The sequence below is a fragment of the Scyliorhinus torazame genome, chromosome 12 (genome assembly GCF_047496885.1).
Source record: "Scyliorhinus torazame isolate Kashiwa2021f chromosome 12, sScyTor2.1, whole genome shotgun sequence".
NCBI lineage: Eukaryota > Metazoa > Chordata > Chondrichthyes > Carcharhiniformes > Scyliorhinidae > Scyliorhinus > Scyliorhinus torazame.
Window position 1 is genome coordinate 92161388 of NC_092718.1, and position 21789 is coordinate 92183176.

The 21789-nt window shown below is 49.9% G+C and overlaps 1 protein-coding gene across 1 annotated transcript in view; it reads right to left on the minus strand.

Moving 5' to 3' along the window:
- Positions 1-10922: 10922 nt before the first annotated feature.
- LOC140387085 (uncharacterized) overlaps positions 10923-21789 on the minus strand; it is a 126949-nt gene continuing 116082 nt past the window's right edge. The window contains exons 7-8 of the mRNA XM_072470094.1: positions 16661-16811; positions 10923-12466 (exon numbers count right to left, since the gene is read on the minus strand). Coding sequence (XP_072326195.1) covers positions 11821-12466; positions 16661-16811 — 797 coding nt within the window. The 3' untranslated portion in view covers positions 10923-11820. The remainder of the gene's footprint in view (positions 12467-16660; positions 16812-21789) is intronic.

A 21789-nucleotide genomic window follows, 5' to 3' on the forward strand; every position in this document is an offset into this window, starting at 1 on the left:
TTCCTGGGGCATTGGAACCGGTTCTGGGGGAGGTGGGACCAGTACCAACCGGACGGTCTGCACCTGGGCAGGACTGGAACCGATGTCCTGGGGGGGTGTTTGCTAGAGCTGTTGGGGGGGGGGGGTTAACCTAATGTGGCAGGGAGATGGGAACCAATGCAGGAAGTTGGAAGATAGTAAAACAGGGACAGAAACAAAAGGATATAAGGGGGAAAGTGTAAGGCAGAGAAGCCATAGTCAAAAATCAAAAAGGGCGACAGTACAAGGTACAGTGACTAAGGGGAGCTCAGTGAATAGGCCCAGTAATACTAAAAGGAATAAAACGGAAAGTAAAAACATTAATGGTAAGCGACGCGGCAGGTTGTTACATGAAGATATGGGTTCAACGACAAGGAAAATTAGGAGAAAAGTTAAGAGGAAATATAACTTAGGAGAGGTGACTGATCGAGGTGTTAAGATTCAAAATAGAGGTAAAAAAGCCAACATAAGTGTACTTTACCTGAATGCTCGTAGTATTCGGAATAAGGTAAATGAGTTGATGACGCAAAACATCGTGAAAGCCTATGATTTAGTGGCCATTACTGAAACATGGTTAAAGGATGGTCACGACTGGGAGTTAAATATCCGAGAGTATCAAACTATTCGGAAGGACAGAGTGGATGGTAAGCGAGGTGGTGTAGCTCTGTTATTTAAGGGTGACATACGGGCAATAGTAAGGGATGACATCGGTGCTATGGAGGATAAGGTTGAATCCATTTGGGTGGAAATCAGGAATAGTAAGGTGAAAAAGTCACTGATAAGGGTAGTCTATAGGCCACCAAATAGTAACATTATGGTGGGGCAGGCAATAAACAAAGAAATAACTGATGCATGTAGAAATGGTACAGCAGTTATCATGGGGGATTTTAATCTACATGTCGATTGGTTTAACCAGGTCGGTCAAGGCAGCCTTGAGGAGGAGTTTATAGAATGTATCCGTGATAGTTTCCTAGAACAGTATGTAATGGAACCTACGAGGGAACAAGCGGTCCTAGATCTGGTCCTGTGTAATGAGACAGGATTGATTCATGATCTCATAGTTAGGGATCCTTTCGGAAGGAGCGATCACAATATGGTGGAATTTAAAATACAGATGGAGGGTGAGAAGGTAAAATCAAACACTAGTATTTTGTGCTTAAACAAAGGAGATTACAATGGGATGAGAGAAGAACTAGCTAAGGTAGACTGGGAACAAAGACTTTATGGTGAAACAGTTGAGGAACAGTGGAGAACCTTCCAAGCGATTTTTCACAGTGCTCAGCTAAGGTTTATACCAACAAAAAGGAAGGACGGTAAAAAGAGGGACAATCGACCGTGGATATCTAAGGAAATAAGGGAGAGTATCAAATTGAAAGAAAAAGCATACAAAGTGGCAAAGATTAGTGGGAGACTAGAGGACTGGGAAATCTTTAGGGGGCGACAGAAAGCTACTAAAAAAGCTATAAAGAAGAGTAAGATAGATTATGAGAGTAAACTTGCTCAGAATATAAAAACTGATAGTAAAAGTTTCTACAAATATATAAAACAAAAAAGAGTGGCTAAGGTAAATATTGGTCCTTTAGAGGATGAGAAGAGAGATTTAATAATGGGGGATGAGGAAATGGCTGAGGAACTGAACAGGTTTTTTGGGTCGGTCTTCACAGTGGAAGACTCAAATAACATGCCAGTGACTGATAGAAATGAGGCTATGACAGGTGAGGACCTTGAGAGGATTGTTATCACTAAGGAGGTAGTGATGGGCAAGCTAATGGGGCTAAAGGTAGACAAGTCTCCTGGCCCTGATGGAATGCATCCCAGAGTGCTAAAAGAGATGGCTAGGGAAATTGCAAATGCACTAGTGATAATTTCCCAAAATTCACTAGACTCTGGGGTGATCCCGGTGGACTGGAAATTAGCAAACGTGATACCACTGTTTAAAAAAGGATGTAGGCAGAAAGCAGGTAATTATAGGCCAGTGAGCTTAACTTCGGTAGTTGGGAAGATGCTGGAATCTATCATCAAGGAAGAAATAGTAAGGCATCTGGATGGAAATTGTCCCATTGGGCAGACGCAGCATGGGTTCATAAAGGGCAGGTCGTGCCTAACTAATTTAATAGAATTTTTTGAGGACATTACCACTGCGGTAGATAACGGGGAGCCAATGGATGTGGTATATCTGGATTTCCAGGAAGCCTTTGACAAGGTGCCACACAAAAGGTTGCTGCTTAAGATAAAGATGCATGGCATTAAGGGAAAAGTAGTAGCATGGATAGAGGATTGGTTAATTAATAGAAAGCAAAGAGTGGGGATTAATGGGTGTTTCTCTGGTTGGCAATCAGTAGCTCGTGGTGTCCCTCAGGGATCAGTGTTGGGCCTACAATTGTTCACAATTTACACAGATGATTTGGAGTTGGGGACCAAGGGCAATGTGTCCAAGTTTGCAGACGACACTAAGATGAGTGGTAAAGCAAAAAGTGCAGAGGATACTGGAAGCCTGCAGAGGGATTTGGATAGGCTAAGTGAATGGGCTCGGGTCTGGCAGATGGAATACATTGTTGACAAATGTGAGGTTATCCATTTTGGTAAGAATAACAGCAAAAGGGATTATTATTTAAATGATAAAATATTAAAGCATGTTGCTGTGCAGAGAGACCTGGGTGTGCTAGTGCATGAAGCGCTAAAAGTTAGTTTACAGGTGCAACAGGTGATTAAGAAGGCGAATGGAATGTTGTCCTTCATTGCTAGAGGGATGAAGTTTAAAACTAGGGAGGTTATGCTGCAATTGTATAAGGTGTTAGTGAGGCCACACCTGGAGTATTGTGTTCAGTTTTGGTCTCCTTACTTGAGAAAGGACGTACTGGCACTGGAGGGTGTGCAGAGGAGATTCACTAGGTTAATCCCAGAGCTGAAGGGGTTGGATTACGAGGAGAGGTTGAGTAGACTGGGACTGTACTCGTTGGAATTTAGAAGGATGAGTGGGGATCTTATAGATACATATAAAATTATGAAGGGAATAGATAGGATAGTTGCGGGCATGTTGTTTCCACTGGCAGGTGAAAGTAGAACTTGGGGGCATAGCCTCAAAATAAGGGGAAGTAGATTTAGGACTGAGTTTAGGAGGAACTTCTTCACCCAAAGGGTTGTGAATCTATGGAATTCCTTGCCCAGTGACGCAGTAGAGGCTCCTTATTTAAATGTTTTTAAGATAAAGATAGATAGTTTTTTGAAGAATAAAGGGATTAAGGGTTATGGTGTTCGGGCCGGAAAGTGGAGCTGAGTCCACAAAAGATCAGCCATGATCTCATTGAATGGCGGAGCAGGCTCCAGGGGCCAGATGGCCTACTCCTGCCCCTAGTTCTTATGTTCTTATGTGTCACATGACAACTGCAGGGGTAAGTTTGGATCAAAATGTATCAGTACCTCCGGCTTGAGGAGCACCACCTTGGTTTGCACGAACACCGTCTCACATTGATTCACCTCCTTCCACTTTTTATTTTAACCGTGGAGATTAAGCAAGGGTTTTAGAATAGATTGGGGACAACCATTCTGTCGTAATTTAGTAAGCCTAAGAAAGGTCGAAGTTGTTTAACATTCTGAGGTGAGAGTGCCTCTTTAATAGCTGCAACCTTCAAAGGCAAGTGATGCAGTCCCTTGGCGTCGATTACATGTCCCAGATTTTCTTTTTTTTAATTTTAGAGCACCCAATTTGTTTTTTCCAATTAAGGGGCAATTTAGCGTGGCCAATCCACCTACCTGCACATCTTTGGTTGTGGGGGTGAGACCCATGCAGACACGGGGAGAATGTGCAAACTCCACATGGACAGTGACCCGGGGCCGGGATCGAACCTGGGACCTCGGCGCCGTGCTAACCGCTGCGCCATCATGCTGCCCATATCCCAGATTTTCCATTTGAAAATTGGAAAAATTCTCATTTGTCTTTTCGGACTCTTAATCCATAATCTTCTCATCTTGGAAATGTGCACCGGGTTGCAGAGATGTTCTTCCTCGTTCTTCCCAGTCACCAGGATGTCATCTAGGTAACATTGGACTCCGTTTAACCCAAGTGAATTTGGTCCGTAGCCCGTTGGAACAATGCCAGAGTTGAAGTGATGCCAATTGGTAATCTTTTGTATCGGAATAACACTTTGTGTGTCACAATTGTCAGGAACTATTGTGAATCCTGATCCACATTCATTTGCAGATCTTCAAGACTGACAGTGGCCTCCAGCCAACCATGTGAACAGGTCACCAATCAGTGATTGTGGGTATTGTTTTGAGTGGAGTACAAGGTTAATACTCACCACAATCTGTACAAATCTGTCTTTTATCATGACTGGTACAATGGGTGTAGCCCCTTCAACATATTAACAAGTTTTTGGACTCCCGCCTCTATTTTAGGTCTGATTGTGTAAGATCCGACCTAGCCTTTAAGCATTTCACCTTACTCTCTTCTTTGATTTTCAACTTTGCTGAGATGTCCTTCCCACTTCCCAGATCACCGTTGAAAACAATAGTGTGTTTCTTCAGCATTTTGGAAAGGCCTGATTCGGAATCTGTTATGAGGTGCACTTTGGTCCAATTTAGCCTGATTTTTTCCAACCAAGTTAGTGCTGAGCATTTTCATTTGACGATGTGCAAGGGTAAATCTGCCATCTGTCCATTCAATTGTACCACTACATCAACGGAACCACTTCTCCAGGGTAAGTTTCTGACACCAGTAAGACAGCTGTCCCAGTGTCCACCTGCATTTTTACTGGTTGTCTATCTAGTAGTGGAGTGACCCAGTACCCGTTTGTAGCACCAGCAACAGCAGGTACATTTAATGACAACTTGTAATTGGACTGAGAATCAGGGGCGGGATTCTTCCGTAATCAGCGGGGCGGGCAACTCCGGCGGGACGGAGTGGCGTGAACCACTCCGGCGTCGGGCCGCCACAAAGGTGCGGAATCCTCTGCAACTTCAGGGGCTAGGCCCGCCCCGGAGTGGTTTGCGTCCCGCCGGCCGACGGGAAAGGGGCTTGGCGCCACGCCAACCGCGACGAAGGGCCTCCGCCGGCCGGGGCGAGTTGGCGCATGCGCAGGAGCGCCAGCGTGTGCTGGCGTCATCCCCGCGCATGCGCAGAGGGCTTCGTTTCCGCACCGGAAATGGCGGACCGGTACAGCCTACGGTGCAGCAGAATAGAGTGCCCCCACGGCACAGGCCCGCCATCAGATCGGTGGGCCCCAATCGCGGGCCAGGCCGCCGTGGGGGTACCTCCCGGGGCCAGATCCCCCCACGCCCCCCCAAGAACCCCGGAAGCCGCCCGCACCGCCAGGTCCTGCCGGTAAGGACCTACTCCAATTTACGCCGGCAGGACTGGCAAAAGACGGGCGGGACTTCGGCCCATCACGGCCGGAGAATTCGGGCTGCTCCGGGACCCATTGAGTCGCACCGGACCCCGACATTTTCCGCGGCAGGCGGCGCGGCTCACGCCGGTCGTGATTTTTGGGGGCCAGAGAATTTGGAGGACGGCGGGGGCGTGATTCACGCCGACCCCCGGCGATTCTCTGACCCGGCGGGGGGTCGGAGAATCCCGCCCCAGGTCTCTCCTCACGTCCTTTTTGTGCTACATGGACATTTTTTCCTTTATTCTGTCTATTCTGTTAGCCTTTAGTTTTATTCAGCTCTTAATTTTTGCAACTTTCACCTGAAGCTTGTTTCTTTTATCAACATGTACATTCAATGAGGAGGATGCAGAGATGCTTCAGTGGGATTTGGACAGGCTGAGTGAGTGGGCAGATGCAGTGTAATGTGGCTGAATGTGAGGTTATCCGCTTCGGTAGCAAAAATAGGAAGGCAAATTATGCATTGAATGGGTCTAAATTGAGAGAGGTGGATACTCAGCGGGACCTTGATGTCCTCATGCATCAGTCATTGAAAGTCAGTGTGCAGGTACAGCAGGCAGTAAAGAAGGGAAATGGTAAGTCGGCTTTCATAGCGAGAGGATTTGAATATAGGAATAGTTTTACTGCAATTGTATAGGGCATTGGTGAGGCCACACCTGGAGTATTGTGTGCGGTTTTGATGTCCTTATCTGAGGAAATATAGGGCAGGATTCTCTCAGCCCGGGGCCGGGCCAGAGAAACGGAGCGACCAGCGCGAATTGCGCCATTCCGCACCGGCCCCTGTAGCCCTACGCCATGTTGCATCGGGGCCGGCGCGGAGAAGGAAGCCATTGCGCATGCGTGCGTTGGCGCCGGTGCCACTGGGTAGATTCAGAAAGAATGTTCGAGATGGTATGGGGAGTCCAAAACTAGGGGTCATAGTTTGAGGATAAGGGGTAAACCTTTTAGGACTGAGGTGAGGAGAAATGTCTTCAACGAGAGAGTGGTGAATCTGTGGAATTCACTGCCATAGGAAGACGGTGAGGCCAAACCGCTGTGTAATTTCAAGAAAGAATTAGATTTAGCTCTTGGGGCTGAAGGGATCAAGGGATACGGAGGGAAGGCAGGATCAGGGTATTGAACTTGATGATCAGCCATGTTCATAATGAATGCCGGTGCAGGCTCAAAGGGCTGAATGGCATACTCCTGCTTGTATTTTCCATGTATGTGGCCCTTGTTCCCACAATCTCTGCATATTATGTCTTAGCATCAACAATCAGCTGCTGAGTGTCCGGTTTTAGCACACCTACGGCAAGGGCGAACCTGTGTTCGCGTTCGACTTTCAGCCAACATCTCAGAGTCATAAAATCATCGAATATTACAGCACAGATGGAGGTCATTCGTCCCATCAAGTCTGTGGCGGCTTCCGAAAGAGCTACTCAGCTCGCTCTATTCCCCAGCCCTGTCTCCATAGCCCTCTAAATTCTTCACTTTCAAATATATACCCAGCTCTCTTTTGAAAGCTCTCATGGAATTCACCTCCACCACTCTCACAGGCAGTTTCTCCTCATTTCACTCCTCGCTCTCTTGCTGACCATCCTGAAATTGTGACCCCCCTAATCACTGACATACCAACTAGTGGAAACAGAATCTCCTTCTTTACCCTGTCAAAATTGTTCATAATTTTTAATACCTCAATATGGCCACCTCTTAATTTCCTCTGCTCGAAGGAGAACAAGTCCAATTTCTCTTGTCTTCCCTTGTATCTAAAATTTCTCATTCCTGATATTATTCTAGTAAATCTCCTCTGCACTTTATCTCGGGCTTTAACATCCTTCCTTAAATAAGGTGCCCAAAGCTGAACACAAGACCCCAAATGGGGCCTGGAACAGTGGCACATGAGTTAGCACTGCTGCCTCACAGCGCTAGGGACCCAGGTTTGTTTCTGACCTCGGGAGACTGCTGTGTCTAGTCTGCACGTTCTCCCATGTCTGCGTGGGTTTCCTCAGGGTGCTCTAGTTTCCTCCCACGGTCCGAAGATGTGTAGGATTGGCCATGCTAAATTGCCCCTTAGTGTCCAATGGTTCGGTGGGTTTACGGGGATGGGGTGGGAGAGTGTGCTTGCAAGTGTGCTCCTTCAGAGTGTCGGTGCAGACCCGATGAACTGAATGGCCTCCTTCTGCACTGTAGGTATACTATACTTTGTAAAGGAGGAGCATCACTTCCTTGCTTTTATACTCTATGCCTCTATTTATTAACCCAAGGGCCTATCAGCCTTCTGAACAGCTGTTTCGACTTACCTGGCCACGTTCAGAGAATTATGCACTTGAACCCCGAGGTCCCTCTGCTCCTGTACTCCCCTCAATGTACCATTCAGCCTGTATTGTTTCTCCATGTTTCTTCTCCCAAAATGCATTACTTCACATTTCTCTGCATCAAAATTCATCTGCCGGGTGTTTGCCCATTTGGCCAACTTGTCAATATCCCTCTGAATTCGCTCTGCGTTATCCCTACAATTCACTAAATTTGCAGATGATACTAAGCTAGGCAGAATAAAGATTTTTAACACCAATCTCGAAATCATTTATATAAAACACCACTTTCAATTCATCTCCAGTCTGAGAAATGCCCATCTCTACCTCCCCTCTGATTCCTATCTCTTAGCCAACTTCTAATCCATGCTGCCATCAACCCATCAATCCCAAACATTTTTAATTTGCTAACCAACCTGCCATGTGGTTTCTGAAAGTATGAAATCCTGTGAAATCTTGTATTTGAATTCAACTGTTGAGTTTCTTTAGCTGATAATTCCATGTACACAGCAACTGCCAACGCTTTCATTAAAGTCAGGTTGCTTTCGATTAACGACTGCTTCTGAATTTGCCCACTCTCAACCCACAGACTAGTCTATTCAAGAGGGTGTCATTCAATGCACCCCTGAATTCGCTGTGTTCAGCCAATCATTTCAGTGTAGCTACAAACTGAGCAAACAAATCCCTTTCTTCCTGGTTGCACTTATGAAGTTTAACCTTTCTGCGATGACCAGTGGTTTTGGTGAACGTGGCCCTGCATTATTTCCACTATTACTTCACATGTTTCTGTGCCGGGCTTTTCTGGCTGTACCAGACTCATAAGGAGTTTAAATTTTGCCCCCCACTGCCAATTCACAAATTATGCTCAGGAATGTTGGGACGTTTATGTCTGCTGCTATCTTTTTAGCTGGAAGAAAATAGTTGGTTGGTTTGTATACGAGTTCCATTGGTCTGTATTCTAAACAAAGTGTCCCATGGTGACAAAACTCCCATTAGATTTCTCTATGAAAGGACATTCATGTGCACAATATACCACAAATCGTCAGCACTATCTAACTTCCTTTCTCCCAAGGCAGTGCACAAGCAGAGATTAGCTTGGTTTTCTTCCAGTTTTACGAGACATACGGGTTGAAATTGGTTGTTGCAGAATAATTGCTATTCACGGCAAACAAGTTCAGTTCGGGGGGTGCTGGCGGCAAGCTTCTTTCCAAAAAATTATTTTTGTTGCCAGAAGGCTGCAATCGTTGTTCGACTCCCTTGCCGCCAGTTTTTGTGTGGCGCTGCACTGTAGAGAGTCAGTACTGAGGGAGTGCTGCACTGTCCGAGGGTCAGTACTGAGGGAGTGCTGCACTGTCAGAGAGTCAGTACTGATGGAGTGCTGCACTGTCAGAGGGTCAGTACTGAGGGAGCGCTGCACTGTCAGAGGGACAGTACTGAGGGAACGCTGCACTGTCAGAAGGTCAGTACTGAGGGAACGCTGCACTGTCTGAGGATCAGTACAGAAGGAGCACTGCACTGTCAGAGATGTCAGGACTGAGGGAGGGCCGCATACCAGAGGGTGAGTACTGGGGGAGGGCCGCACTGTCAGAGGGTCAGTACTGAGGGAGTGCTGCACTGTCAGAGGGTCAGTACTGAGGGAGTGCTGCACTGTCAGAGGATCAATCAGAAGGAGCGCAGCACTATCAGAGATTTCAGGATTGAGGGAGGGCCACACTACCAGAGGGTGAGTACTGGGGGAGGGCCGCACTGTCAGAGGGTCAGTACTGAGGGATTGCTGCAGTGTCAGAGGGTCAGTATTGAGGGACTGCTGTACTGTCAGAGGGTCAGTATTGAGGGACTGCTGCACAGTCAAAGGGTCAGGACTGAGGGAGTGCTGCACTGTCAGAGGGTCAGTACTGAGTGAGTGCTGCACTGTCAGAGGGTCAGTATTGAGGAGTGCTGCACTGTCAGAGGGTCAGTACTGAGGGAGTGCTGCACTGTCAGAGGGTCAGTACTGAGGGAGTGCTGCACTGTCAGAGGGTCAGTACTGAGGAGTGCTGCACTGTCAGAGGGTCAGGACTGAGGGAGTGCTGCACTGTCAGAGGGTCAGTACTGATGGGGTGCTGCCCTGTCGTTGGGTCAGTACTGAGGGAGTGCTGCACTGTCAGAGGGTCAGTACTGAGGGAGTGCTGCACTGTCAGAGTGTCAGTACTGAGGGGGAGTGCTGCACTGTCAGAGGGTCAGTACTGAGAGAGTGCTGCACTATCAGAGGGTATGTACTGAGGGAGTGCTGCACTGTCAGAGGGTCAGTGCTGAAGAAGTGCAGCACTGTCAGAGGGTCAGTACTGAGGAAGTGCAGCACTGTCAGAGGGTCAGTACTGAGGGAATGCAGCACTGTCAGAGGGTCAGCACTGAGGGAGTGCTGCACTGTCAGAGGGTCAGTACTGAGGAAGTGCAGCACTGTCAGAGGGTCAGTACTGAGGGAGTGCTGCACTGTCAGAGAGTCAGTACTGAGGGAGTGCTGCACTGTCAGAGGGTTAGTACTGAGGGAGTGCTGCACTGTCAGAGGGTCAGTACTGAGGGAGTGCTGCACTGTCAGATGGTCAGTGCTGTGGGAATGCTGCACTGTGAGAGGGTCAGTACTGAGGAAGTGCAGCACTGTCAGAGGGTCAGTACTGAGGGAGCGCTGCACTGTCAGAGGGTCAGTGCTGAGGGAATGCTGCACTGTCAGAGGGTCAGTACTGAGGAAGTGCAGCACTGTCAGAGGGTCAGTGCTGTGGGAATGCTGCACTGTGAGAGGGTCAGTACTGAAGGATTGCACCAACTTATTGTCACATTGCTCTTTCCGGGATCGTCCCCTGTGCAAATTAATTGTAACATTGTCTCTGTTACAACTGACTATACTTTTAAATAATTGGCTGTAAATTGTTTTGAGATGTGATGCGATTTTTTTTTTAAGAAGCTGGAGGACAGCAAAGTAAATTTTCGAGCTGATTGTCGTGTCCTGGGCCAGAGCATGTACCTCCCTTCTCGCTGATTTTGCACTCCTCCATGTCAGAGCGAGGCCTGCACTGGTTACCCGGCACCTCCCTCATTGATTCTAGCCCAGCTTCTGCTCTGTTGGGGTTGAGTCTAATACAGAACCCACTTTACACCTGAAATCAGCATTGACACCTGTCTGAGGTTTTGGATTCTGACTCATTCAGAATATGCAATTTGTGAATGGCAGAAGGACTGGGAGAAAACAGGGTTGGAAAAAAGTTTCTTTATTGAGTTAGCAAGTGAGCATAAACAGTATTGAGATCCCGCTAACCTCGACAGAGCAGTGTTACAGCAAGGTTACAGAAAATTGATAAATACCCAGATCAAGATGATTTCAACACAGTTAATCAATTTGATCTTCAAAAGGGGACGTGTAGCCTTCTACCCTGTTCAGTTAACATTGAGGCAAGATCTCCGCAGATACAACATATTGTCAGAAACATTTCACTCACAGTAACAACATCGTAAACACATTCACACAGAAATCACTGATATAAAGTGAGGGGGAAATATTCCCACTGTGCTTATGATGTAGTTAGCGTGCAGCGAGGTGGGAATCTCCCTGTTGTTGTTACTGTGATGTTGTTAACATGCAGCAAGGTGGGAATCTTCCCACTGTTGTTACGATGTCGATAACACACAGCAAGGGAGTACCCGCTGCCGTTACGATGTTAACTTGCAGGGAGAGGGATTCTTCCCGCTGTTGTTACGATGTCGTTAACACGCAGTGGGAGAGGAAATCCTCCCGCTGTGATTACGATGTCGTTAACACTGAATGAGCGGTGGGAAATTTTCCTGCCCTCGGAAGTTTAATATTGTTTGTCCTAAGCGTGTACCTGTATTTGCCTTAAAGTGGACTGATCATGGCGAACATATTCATGAGCAGGATCCTGCACCCAGAAAGGCACTACGATTGAATCTTGGTGGATCATGCAAGAAGGATAAAGGTTGACGTGTGTTTGCAGAGGGAGAGTGAAGTGTATTTCCACTGCGTACAACACTGTGAAAATCATGGGCAGAGTCTGAGCGGGGCTGTGAGGGAAGCAAAGGATGCTGGGATTGCCACACAGCAGCTGAAGGAGAGGTGAGAGGTTGAAGGTTTACGATTAGACATTCTCCTCCTGAGTTGTCTCAGCACTCTCGGCGCTGGGCACTTGTCGCTGAAGGTAATTCAGGAGGCCAGTGAAGCGCTCAGAGATCTGCTGGGCCTCGCTCTCGAACCAGGCACTGATCTCCTCCATCTTCTGGCGCAGGGAATGTCGGAGATCATCGGCATTCTCCGAGATATGGCCCTGCAGCGCCGCTGCCTTGGACTTCACCTCCTCTGCCTGCTGAGCCAGCGACTGCTGAATGTTCTGGAAGTGCTGCTGGACCTTGTCGCTCACCGAGCTGGTGTAGGGGGCCACCATGGCTTGGAAGTCACTCAGAGTGCGTTCTTTCTTGCTCCTCAGCAGCTCCGAGTACTCCTGGAACTTGTTCCTGATGGTAGCCTGGTCCCGGTTCAGCCTCTTGCGGTACTTGCGCAGGTAGAGGGCCAGAGTGCGGTGCACATCATCCACATTCTGATTGACCATCAGGTTGAGCTCATCGTGGTAGGTCATCACCATGGAGCGCATCGCAGTGAGATCGTGCTTCAGGCGCTCGCTAGCCTCCTCCAGGTCAGAGTTGAAACGGTCACTGTAGGGCCCCAGCTGGGTACCCAGACCGGAGGCGGAGTTATTGAGCTCGGTCAGGCAGTCTGAGATCAGTGACCTGGGAAGGAAAAGAGACAACATCAATGACAAATGGCGTTGGTTCGGACAAAGCGCCCATTAACCTGGTGAAAAATATCACTGAGGAAGGTCGGTCAGCAGCAGCAGCAACCTTGGGGTGGGGGGACTGCCTGGGAGGGTGGATGAGCAAGAGATAACATGAAGGGTTGGGGAAACTGGCACGTACGGGTGAGGGCCAGTGTACAAAGCTGTGTAAACATGTCATTTTGCCATGTATATATCTTGCTCTGCGCGATTTCTCTTTTTTTTTTTGTTCCGGCGGGGGGGGGAAGGGGGTTATTGTTTGTAAGGGAGAAAAATTGTGTTAAAAAACTTTAATAAATGTTTTTTTTTTTTTTAAATTTAAAAAAATATCACTGAGCTAGCTCACAGCATCGGTCAATCCAGAATTCCAACTAACTGGGGACAAACAACTAGGCCAAGTAGCTCCAAGGGCTCAGTTTAAGAAAGAGGATTCTGGATTTCGGGTGCCTTTGGCCATGTCAACTCATCTCAATATGTTTCACAGTCACTGGGCAACATGCGAAAGTGTGGCCGCTGTTGGACTGAAGGATCAATGTGTGCACAGCATCCGTGTGACAATAGACAAGGTTGTCTGCTTTCTGAATGGGATTTAAACTCAGGCATAATACAGCCAAATCCAGCAATGTTAATTCTTCTTAAAATCCAGTGCCATATGTTCACCTCACTCATTCACCTGTGACTTTCACTCGAATGCCGTCAGTTGCACGTCTGGTACGTAAGTCAGTGACTTGCAGCCCCTAGTCCAGACAGATCGTCCTGGCAACAGGACTGAGGGAGTGCTGCACTGTCAGAGGGTCAGTACTGAGGGAGTGCTGCACTGTCAGAGGGTCAGTACTGAGGGACTGCTGCACTGTCAGAGGGTCAGTACTGAGGGAGTGCTGCACTGTCAGAGGGTCAGTACTGAGGGACTGCTGCACTGTCAGAGAGTCAGTACTGAGGGAGTGCTGCACGGTCAGAGGGTCAGTACTGTGGGACTGCTGCACTGTCAGAGAGTCAGTACTGAGGGACTGCTGCACTGTCAGAGAGTCAGTACTGAGGGAGTGCTCAGAGGGTCAGTACTAAGGGACTGCTGCACTGTCAGAGAGTCAGTACTGAGGGAGTGCTGTACAGTCAGAGGGTCAGTACTGAGGGAGTACTGCATTGTCGGAGGGTCAATACTGAGGTAGCGCTGAACTGTCGAAGGATTAGTCATGAGGGAGTGCTGCACTGTTGGAGGGTCAGTAGTGAGGGAGTGCTGCACTGTCAGAGGGCCAGTACAGAGGGAGTGCTGCACTGTTGGAGGTTCAGTAGTGAGGGAGTGCTGCACTGTCAGAGGGTCAGTACTGAGGGAGTGCTGCACTGTCAGAGGATCAGTACTGAGGGAGTGCTGCAGTGCCAGGGAATCAGCACTGTCAGCAGGTCAGTACTGAGGGAGTGCTGCCCTGTCGTTGGGTCAGTACTGAGGGAGTGCTGCACTGTCAGAGGGTCAGTACTGAGGGAACGCTGCACTGTCAGGCGGTCAGTACTGGGGGAACGCTGCACTGTCAGAGGGTCAGTACTGAGGGAGTGCTGCACTGTCAGAGGGTCAGTACTGAGGGACTGCTGCACTGTCAGAGAGTCAGTACTGAGGGAGTGCTGCACGGTCAGAGGGTCAGTACTGAGGGACTGCTGCACTGTCAGAGAGTCAGTACTGAGGGAGTGCTGTACGGTCAGAGGGTCAGTACTGAGGGAGTGCTGCACTGTCAGAGAGTCAGTACTGAGGGACTGCTGCACTGTCAGAGAGTCAGTACTGAGGGAGTGCTCAGAGGGTCAGTACTAAGGGACTGCTGCACTGTCAGTCAGTACTGAGGGAGTGCTGTACGGTCGGAGGGTCAGTACTGAGGGAGTACTGCATTGTCGGAGGGTCAATACTGAGGTAGCGCTGAACTGTCGAAGGATTAGTCATGAGGCAGTGCTGCACTGTTGGAGGGTCAGTAGTGAGGGAGTGCTGCACTGTCAGAGGGTCAGTACAGAGGGAGTGCTGCACTGTTGGAGGTTCAGTAGTGAGGGAGTGCTGCACTGTCAGAGGGTCAGTACTGAGGGAGTGCTGCACTGTCAGAGGGTCAGTACTGAGGGAGTGCTGCAGTGCCAGGGAATCAGCACTGTCAGCAGGTCAGTACTAAGGGAGTGCTGCCCTGTCGTTGGGTCAGTACTGAGGGAGTGCTGCACTGTCAGAGGGTCAGTACTGAGGGAACGCTGCACTGTCAGGCGGTCAGTACTGAGGGAACGCTGCACTGTCAGAAGGTCAGTACTGAGGGAACGCTGCACTGTCAGAGGGACAGTACTGAGGGAACGCTGCACTGTCAGAGGGTCAGTACTGAGGGAACGCTGCACTGACAAGCGGTCAGTACTGAGGGAACGCTGCACTGTCAGAAGGTCAGTACTGAGGGAACGCTGCACTGTCAGAGGGACAGTACTGAGGGAACGCTGCACTGTCAGAAGGTCAGTACTGAGGGAGCGTTGCACTGTCAGAGGGTCGGTACTGAGGGAGCGTTGCACTGTCAGAGTGTCAGTACTGTGGGAGCGCTGCACTATCAGAGGGTCAGCACTGAGGGAGTGCTGCACTGTCAGAGGGTCAGCACTGAGGGAGTGCTGCACTGTCAGAGGGTCAGCACTGAGGGAGTGCTGCACTGTCAGAAGGTCAGTACTGAGGGAGCGCTGCACTGTCAGAGGATCAGTACTGAGGGAGTGCTGCACTGTCAGAGGGTCAGTACTGAGGGAGTGCTGCACTGTCAGAGGGTCAGCACTGAGGGAGTGCTGCACTGTCCGAGCGTCAGGACTGAGGGAGTGCTGCACTGTCAGAGGGTCAGCACTGAGGGAGTGCTGCACTGTCAGAAGGTCAGTACTGAGGGAGCGCTGCACTGTCAGAGGATCAGTACTGAGGGAGTGCTGCACTGTCAGAGGGTCCGTACTGAGAGAGTGCTGCACTGTCAGAGGGTCAGTACTGAGGGAGTGCTGCACTGTCAGGGTCAGCACTGAAGGAGTGCTGCACTGTCAGAGGGTCAGTACAGAGGGAGTGCTGCACTGTCAGAGGGTCAGTACTGAGGGAGTGCTGCAATGTCAGAGGGTCAGCACTGAGGGAGTGCTGCACTGTCCGAGCGTCAGGACTGAGGGAGTGCTGCACTGTCCGAGCGTCAGCACTGAGGGAGTGCTGCACTGTCCGAGCGTCAGGACTGAGGGAGTGCTGCACTGTCAGAGGGTCAGCACTGAGGGAGTGCTGCACTGTCCGAGCGTCAGCACTGAGGGAGTGCTGCACTGTCAGAGGGTCAGCACTGAGGGAGTGCTGCACTGTCCGAGCGTCAGCACTGAGGGAGTGCTGCACTGTCCGAGCGTCAGCACTGAGGGAGTGCTGCACTGTCAGAGGGTCAGCACTGAGGGAGTGCTGCACTGTCCGAGCGTCAGGACTGAGGGAGTGCTGCACTGTCCGAGCGTCAGGACTGAGGGAGTGCTGCACTGTCCGAGCGTCAGGACTGAGGGAGTGCTGCACTGTCCGAGCATCAGGACTGAGGGAGTGCTGCACTGTCCGAGGGTCAGGACTGAGGGAGTGCTGCACTGTTGGATCTATTGTATTACGCCTGAGAAATTAAATTGAAAGTCCCTATTCCCTGGTGGGTGTAAATCCCTCTCCCACTCTTTGAATTCCAGGGAGTTCATTCTCCCCAGTTTCCTGTGGCCCAGATTTATCCCTGAAGCAGCATTATCAATAAAAAAGATGTGGAGATGCCGGCGTTGGAATGGGCTGAGCACAGTGAGACGTCTTTAAACACCAGGTTAACGTCCAACAGGTTTGTTTCGAATCACTAGCTTTCGGAGCGCTGCTTCACCTGAGGAAGGAGCAGCGCTCCGAAAGCTAGTGATTCAAAGCACACCTGTTGGACTTTAACCTGGTGTTGCAATAAAAAAGATGATCTGGGTCATGGCTGAAAATAGTTGCGGTGCACACTTGTCAGTCACCATTCAGAGATGAGGACAGTGACTTCACTGAAAGTGCCTCATTAGCTGTGTAGTCCTTTGAACTGGTGGAAGGTGCGGTGGGAGTGCCAATCTGCCTTTTTGTGTAATTGTTCACCCTGCCCCTCGTCGCATTGTCTTTCACTGGACCCCGGACATTCACCGTGTGTTGTGTACTCACTCGAGTTGTTTGTCCAGCTCTGCGCTCCGGACTTGCTTCATTAGCCCCTCTGTTGATTGGGCCAGGCCAGTGGTGAAGGTCCAGAATTTCTCAATCGCCGCTTCCCATCTTGCCTTGTGTGCAGTTGGCTCCAATGAAGTAGCCTGGGCACCTGGGGGGGCAGGAATGCTGGTTAAATCATCGGCTGCCCTGTTATAACCTGCCTGCTTACCATTGGCTGGGGACTAATGACAATCCCACAATCCTGTGGGAGTATGAGCTTCCCCAATGAGGGGGGGCGGAGAAATCATTAGCAGACTCCCTGTATAAATAAAGCTGGCCAGTTTGGAACCAGCAGGAAGAAGTGAGCAGCAAGCGAAGTTGCTGCTGCTGTTGTATATCTATGTTATTGTAAATAAATGTTATTTCTTTGTATCCTTAAAACTCGTGCTGGATTCTTCATGGCCCTCACAAAACGCCCTTTTGCAAGCAAGTCTTCAATCGAGTGGGAAATTAAGCAGGAGGGGTTTATAGAGATTGGGAGGGTTGTAGGAGCTGAAGGAGGTTACAGAGCTAGGGAAGAATGTAGTGTCTGGAAGAGGTTACAGAGATAGTGAGTGTTGTTGGGGCTGGAGGAGTTACAGAGATAAGGAGGGTTGCAGTGGATGGAGACAGCTTCAGAGATAGGGAGGGGATGTAGGGGTTGGAGGAGGTTACAGAGAGAGGGAGGGTTGTAGGAGCTGGAGGGGGTTACAGAGATAGGGAGCAATGTAGGGGCTTCAAGAGGTTACAGAGATAGGGAGGAATGTCGTGACTGGAGGAGGTTACAGAGATAATCAGTAATGTAGGGACTGGAGGAGATTACGGAGATGGGGAGGAATAATAATAATCTTTATTGTCATAAGTCGACTTACATTAACACTGCAATGAAGTTGCTGTGAAAAGCCCCTAGTCGCCACATTCGGTGCCTGTTCAGGTACACAGAGGGAGAATGCAGAAGGCCCAAATTACCTAACAGCACATCTTTCAGGACTTGTGGGAGGAAACCGGCGCACCCGGAGTAAACCCACGCAGACACGGAGAGAATGTGCAGACTCCACACAGAGTGACCCAAGCCAGGAATCGAACCTGGGACCCTGGACCTGTGAAGCAACAGTGCTAACCACTGTGCTACCGTGCTGTCCCAGGGGGGAACCTAGGGGTAGGAGGAGGTTACAGAGATAGAGAGGGTTGTAGGGGCTGGAGGAGATTACAGAGAGTTTAAATTCTCATCCAAATCATTAATATAAAGAATAAATAACAGTGGACCCAGCAACGATCCCTGAGGCACACCACTGGTCACAGACCTCCAGTTTGAAAAACAATCTTCTACAACCACCTGTCATCAAGCCAATTGCCAAAGGCCTTGCTAAAGTCCCTGTAGACAACGTTGACTGCACTGCCCTCATCTACCTTCTTGGTTACCTCTTCAAAAAACTAAATCAAATTGGTGAGACATGATTTTCCTCCAGCTCATACAACCCTCCCTATCTCTGTCACTTCCTCCAACCCCTACAGTACTCCTTATCTCTATAAACTCCTCCAGACCCTATAACTCTCCCCATCTCTGTAATCTCCTCCAGCCCCCCCAACGCTCCCTATCTCTATAACCTCCTCCAGCTCCTGCAACCGGGAGGGGCATGGTAGCACAGTGGTTAGCGGCACAGTTGCTTCACAGCTCCAGAGTCCCAGGTTCGATTCCCAGCTTGGGACCCCGTGTCTGCATGGAATTCCTCCGGGTGCTCCGGTTTCCCCCCACAGTCCAAATATGTGCAGTTTAGGTGGACTGGCAAAACTAAATTGCTCTTAGTGTCCAAAAAGGTTGGGAGGGGTTGCTGGGTTAGGGTGGTGGTGTGGGCTTAGGTAAGGTGCTCTTTCCAAGGGTCGGTGCAGACTCGATGTGCCGAGTGGTCTCTTTCTGCACTGTAGATTCTACGGTAAGAACCCTCCGAGATCTCTGCGCTCCTCCAATTCCGGCCTCTTGAAGATTCCCCAATTCCCATTGCTCCACCTTTGGCGGCTGTGTGTTCAGCTTCCTGGGGCCCTAAGCTCTGGAATCCCCTTCCTAAACCTCTCTGTCTCTCTTTCAATCTGTGCTCCTTTAAAGGTGCTACTTAAAACCTTTGATTTTGGTCACCGGTCCCTAATACCTTCTTATGTGGTTTCGGGTCAAATTTGTGTCAGTGAAGTACCTTGAAAAGTTTGACTGGGTTAAGGATTAATTTGTTGGATTAATAGTGATATATGTGTGTGGAGATTGTGGGGGACCGTGTTGATTTTTCTTTTGGCTGGTAGGGTTAACATTGGCTGCATTGAACATGGAACTGACTCGGGGAGCAACAGCAGCAAAGGGATGGCAGTGGAGACAGGTGAACAGCCCTCCCTCCCATGCCTGTTCAAAGTGCTGGGAAAGTCCAGCGACTGCCCACGAAAGACAGGAGTGAGCTCGGTAAAACAGAATCAAAGACAAGAGTGAGACCCCTAACACAGAACCGAAGACAGGAGTGAGCTCCCTAACACAGAACCGAAGGCAGGAGTGAGCTCCGTAACACAGAATCGAAGGCAGGAGTGAGCTCGCTAACACAGAACCGAAGAGAGGAGGGAGCTCCCCAACACAGAACCTAATGCAGGAGTGAGCTCCCTAACACAGAACTCAATGCAGGAGTGAGCTCCCTAACACAGAACCGAAGACAGGAGTGAGCTCCCTAACACAGAACCTAATGCAGGAGTGAGCTCCCTAACACAGAACCGAGGGCAGGAGTGAGCTCCCGAACACAGAACCGAAGACGGGAGTGAGCTCCCCAACACAGAACCGAAGACAGGAGTGAGCTCCCTAACACAGAACCGAAGACAGGAGTGAGCTCCCTAACACAGAACCGAAGACGGGAGTGAGCTCCCCAACACAGAACCGAAGACAGGAGTGAGCTCCCTAACACAGAACCGAAGGCAGGAGTGAGCTCCCCAACACAGAACCGAAGACAGGACTGAGCTCCCTAACACAGAACCGAAGACAGGACTGAGCTCCCTAACACAGAACCGAAGACAGGAGTGAGCTCCCTAACACAGAACCGAAGGCAGGAGTGAGCTCCCCAACACAGAACCGAAGACAGGAGTGAGCTCCCTAACACAGAACCGAAGACAGGAGTGAGCTCCCTAACACAGAACCGAAGGCAGGAGTGAGCTCCCTAACACAGAACCGAAGGCAGGAGTGAGCTCCCTAACACAGAACCGAAGGCAGGAGTGAGCTCCCCAACACAGAACCGAAGACAGGACTGAGCTCCCTAACACAGAACCGAAGACAGGAGTGAGCTCCCTAACACAGAACCGAAGGCAGGAGTGAGCTCCCCAACACAGAACCGAAGACAGGACTGAGCTCCCTAACACAGAACCGAAGACAGGACTGAGCTCCCTAACACAGAACCGAAGACAGGAGTGAGCTCCCTAACACAGAACCGAAGGCAGGAGTTAGCTTCCTAACACAGAACCTAACACAGGATTGAGCTCCCTAACACAGAACCGAAGGCAGGAGTGAGCTCCCTAACACAGAACCGAAGGCAGGAGTGAGCTCCCTAACACAGAAGCTAACGCAGGAGTGAGCTTCCCAACACAGAACCGAAGACTGGAGTGAGCTCCCCAACACAGAACCGAAGGCAGGAGTTAGCTTCCTAACACAGAACCGAGGGCAGGAGTGAGCTCCCTAATACAGAATCGAAGACAGGAGTGAGCTCCCTAACGCAGAACCGAAGACAGGAGTGAGCCTCTAACACAGAACCGAAGGCAGGACTGAGCTCCCTAACACAGAACCGAAGACAGGAGTGAGCTTCCTAACACAGAACCTAACACAGGAGTGAGCTTCCTAACACAGAACCTAACACAGGAGTTAGCTTCCTAACACAGAACCGAGGGCAGGAGTGAGCTCCCTAACACAGAACCGAAGACAGGAGTGAGCTCCCTAACACAGAACTGAAGACAGGAGTGAGCTTCCTAACACAGAACCTAACACAGGAGTGAGCTTCCTAACACAGAACCTAACACAGGAGTTAGCTTCCTAACACAGAACCGAGGGCAGGAGTGAGCTCCCTAACACAGAACCGAAGACAGGAGTGAGCTCCCTAACACTGAACCGAAGGCAGGACTGAGCTCCCTAACACAGAACCGAAGACGGGAGTGAGCTCCCTAACACAGAACCGAAGACCGTAGTGAGCTCCCTAACACAGAACCGAAGACAGGAGTGAGCTCCGTAACACAGAACCGAAGACGGGAGTGAGCTCCCTAACACAGAACCGAAGACAGGAGTGAGCTCCTTAACACAGAACCTAACACAGGAGTGAGCTCCCTAACACAGAACCGAAGACAGGAGTGAGCTCCCCAACACAGAACCTAACACAGGAGTGAGCTCGCTAACACAGAACCGAAGACAGGAGTGAGCTCCCTAACACAGAACCGAAGACAGGAGTGAGCTCCCTAACACAGAACCTAACACAGGAGTGAGCTCGCTAAAACAGAACCGAAGACAGGAGTGAGCTACCTAACACAGAACCTAACACAGGACTGAGCTCCCTAACACAGAACCTAACACAGGAGTGAGCTCGCTAACACAGAACCGAAGACGGGAGTGAGCTCCCTAACACAGAACCGAAGACAGGAGTGAGCTCCCTAACACAGAACCGAAGACAAGAGTGAGCTCCCTAACACAGAACCTAATGCAGGAGTGAGCTCCCTAACACAGAACCGAAGGCAGGAGTGATCTCCCTAACACAGAACCTAATGCAGGAGTGAGCTCCCTAACACAGAACCGAAGACGGGAGTGAGCTCCCTAACACAGAACCGAAGACGGGAGTGAGCTCCCTAACACAGAACCGAAGGCAGGAGTTAGCTCCCTAACACAGAACCTAACACAGGACTGAGCCCCCTAACACAGAACCGAAGGCAGGAGTGAGCTCCCCAACACAGGAGTGAGCTCCCTAACACAGAACCGAAGGCAGGAGTTAGCTCCCTAACACAGAACCTAACACAGGACTGAGCTCCCTAACACAGAACCGAAGGCAGGAGTGAGCTCGCTAACACAGAACCGAAGGCAGGAGTGAGCTCCCTAACACAGAACCGAAGAC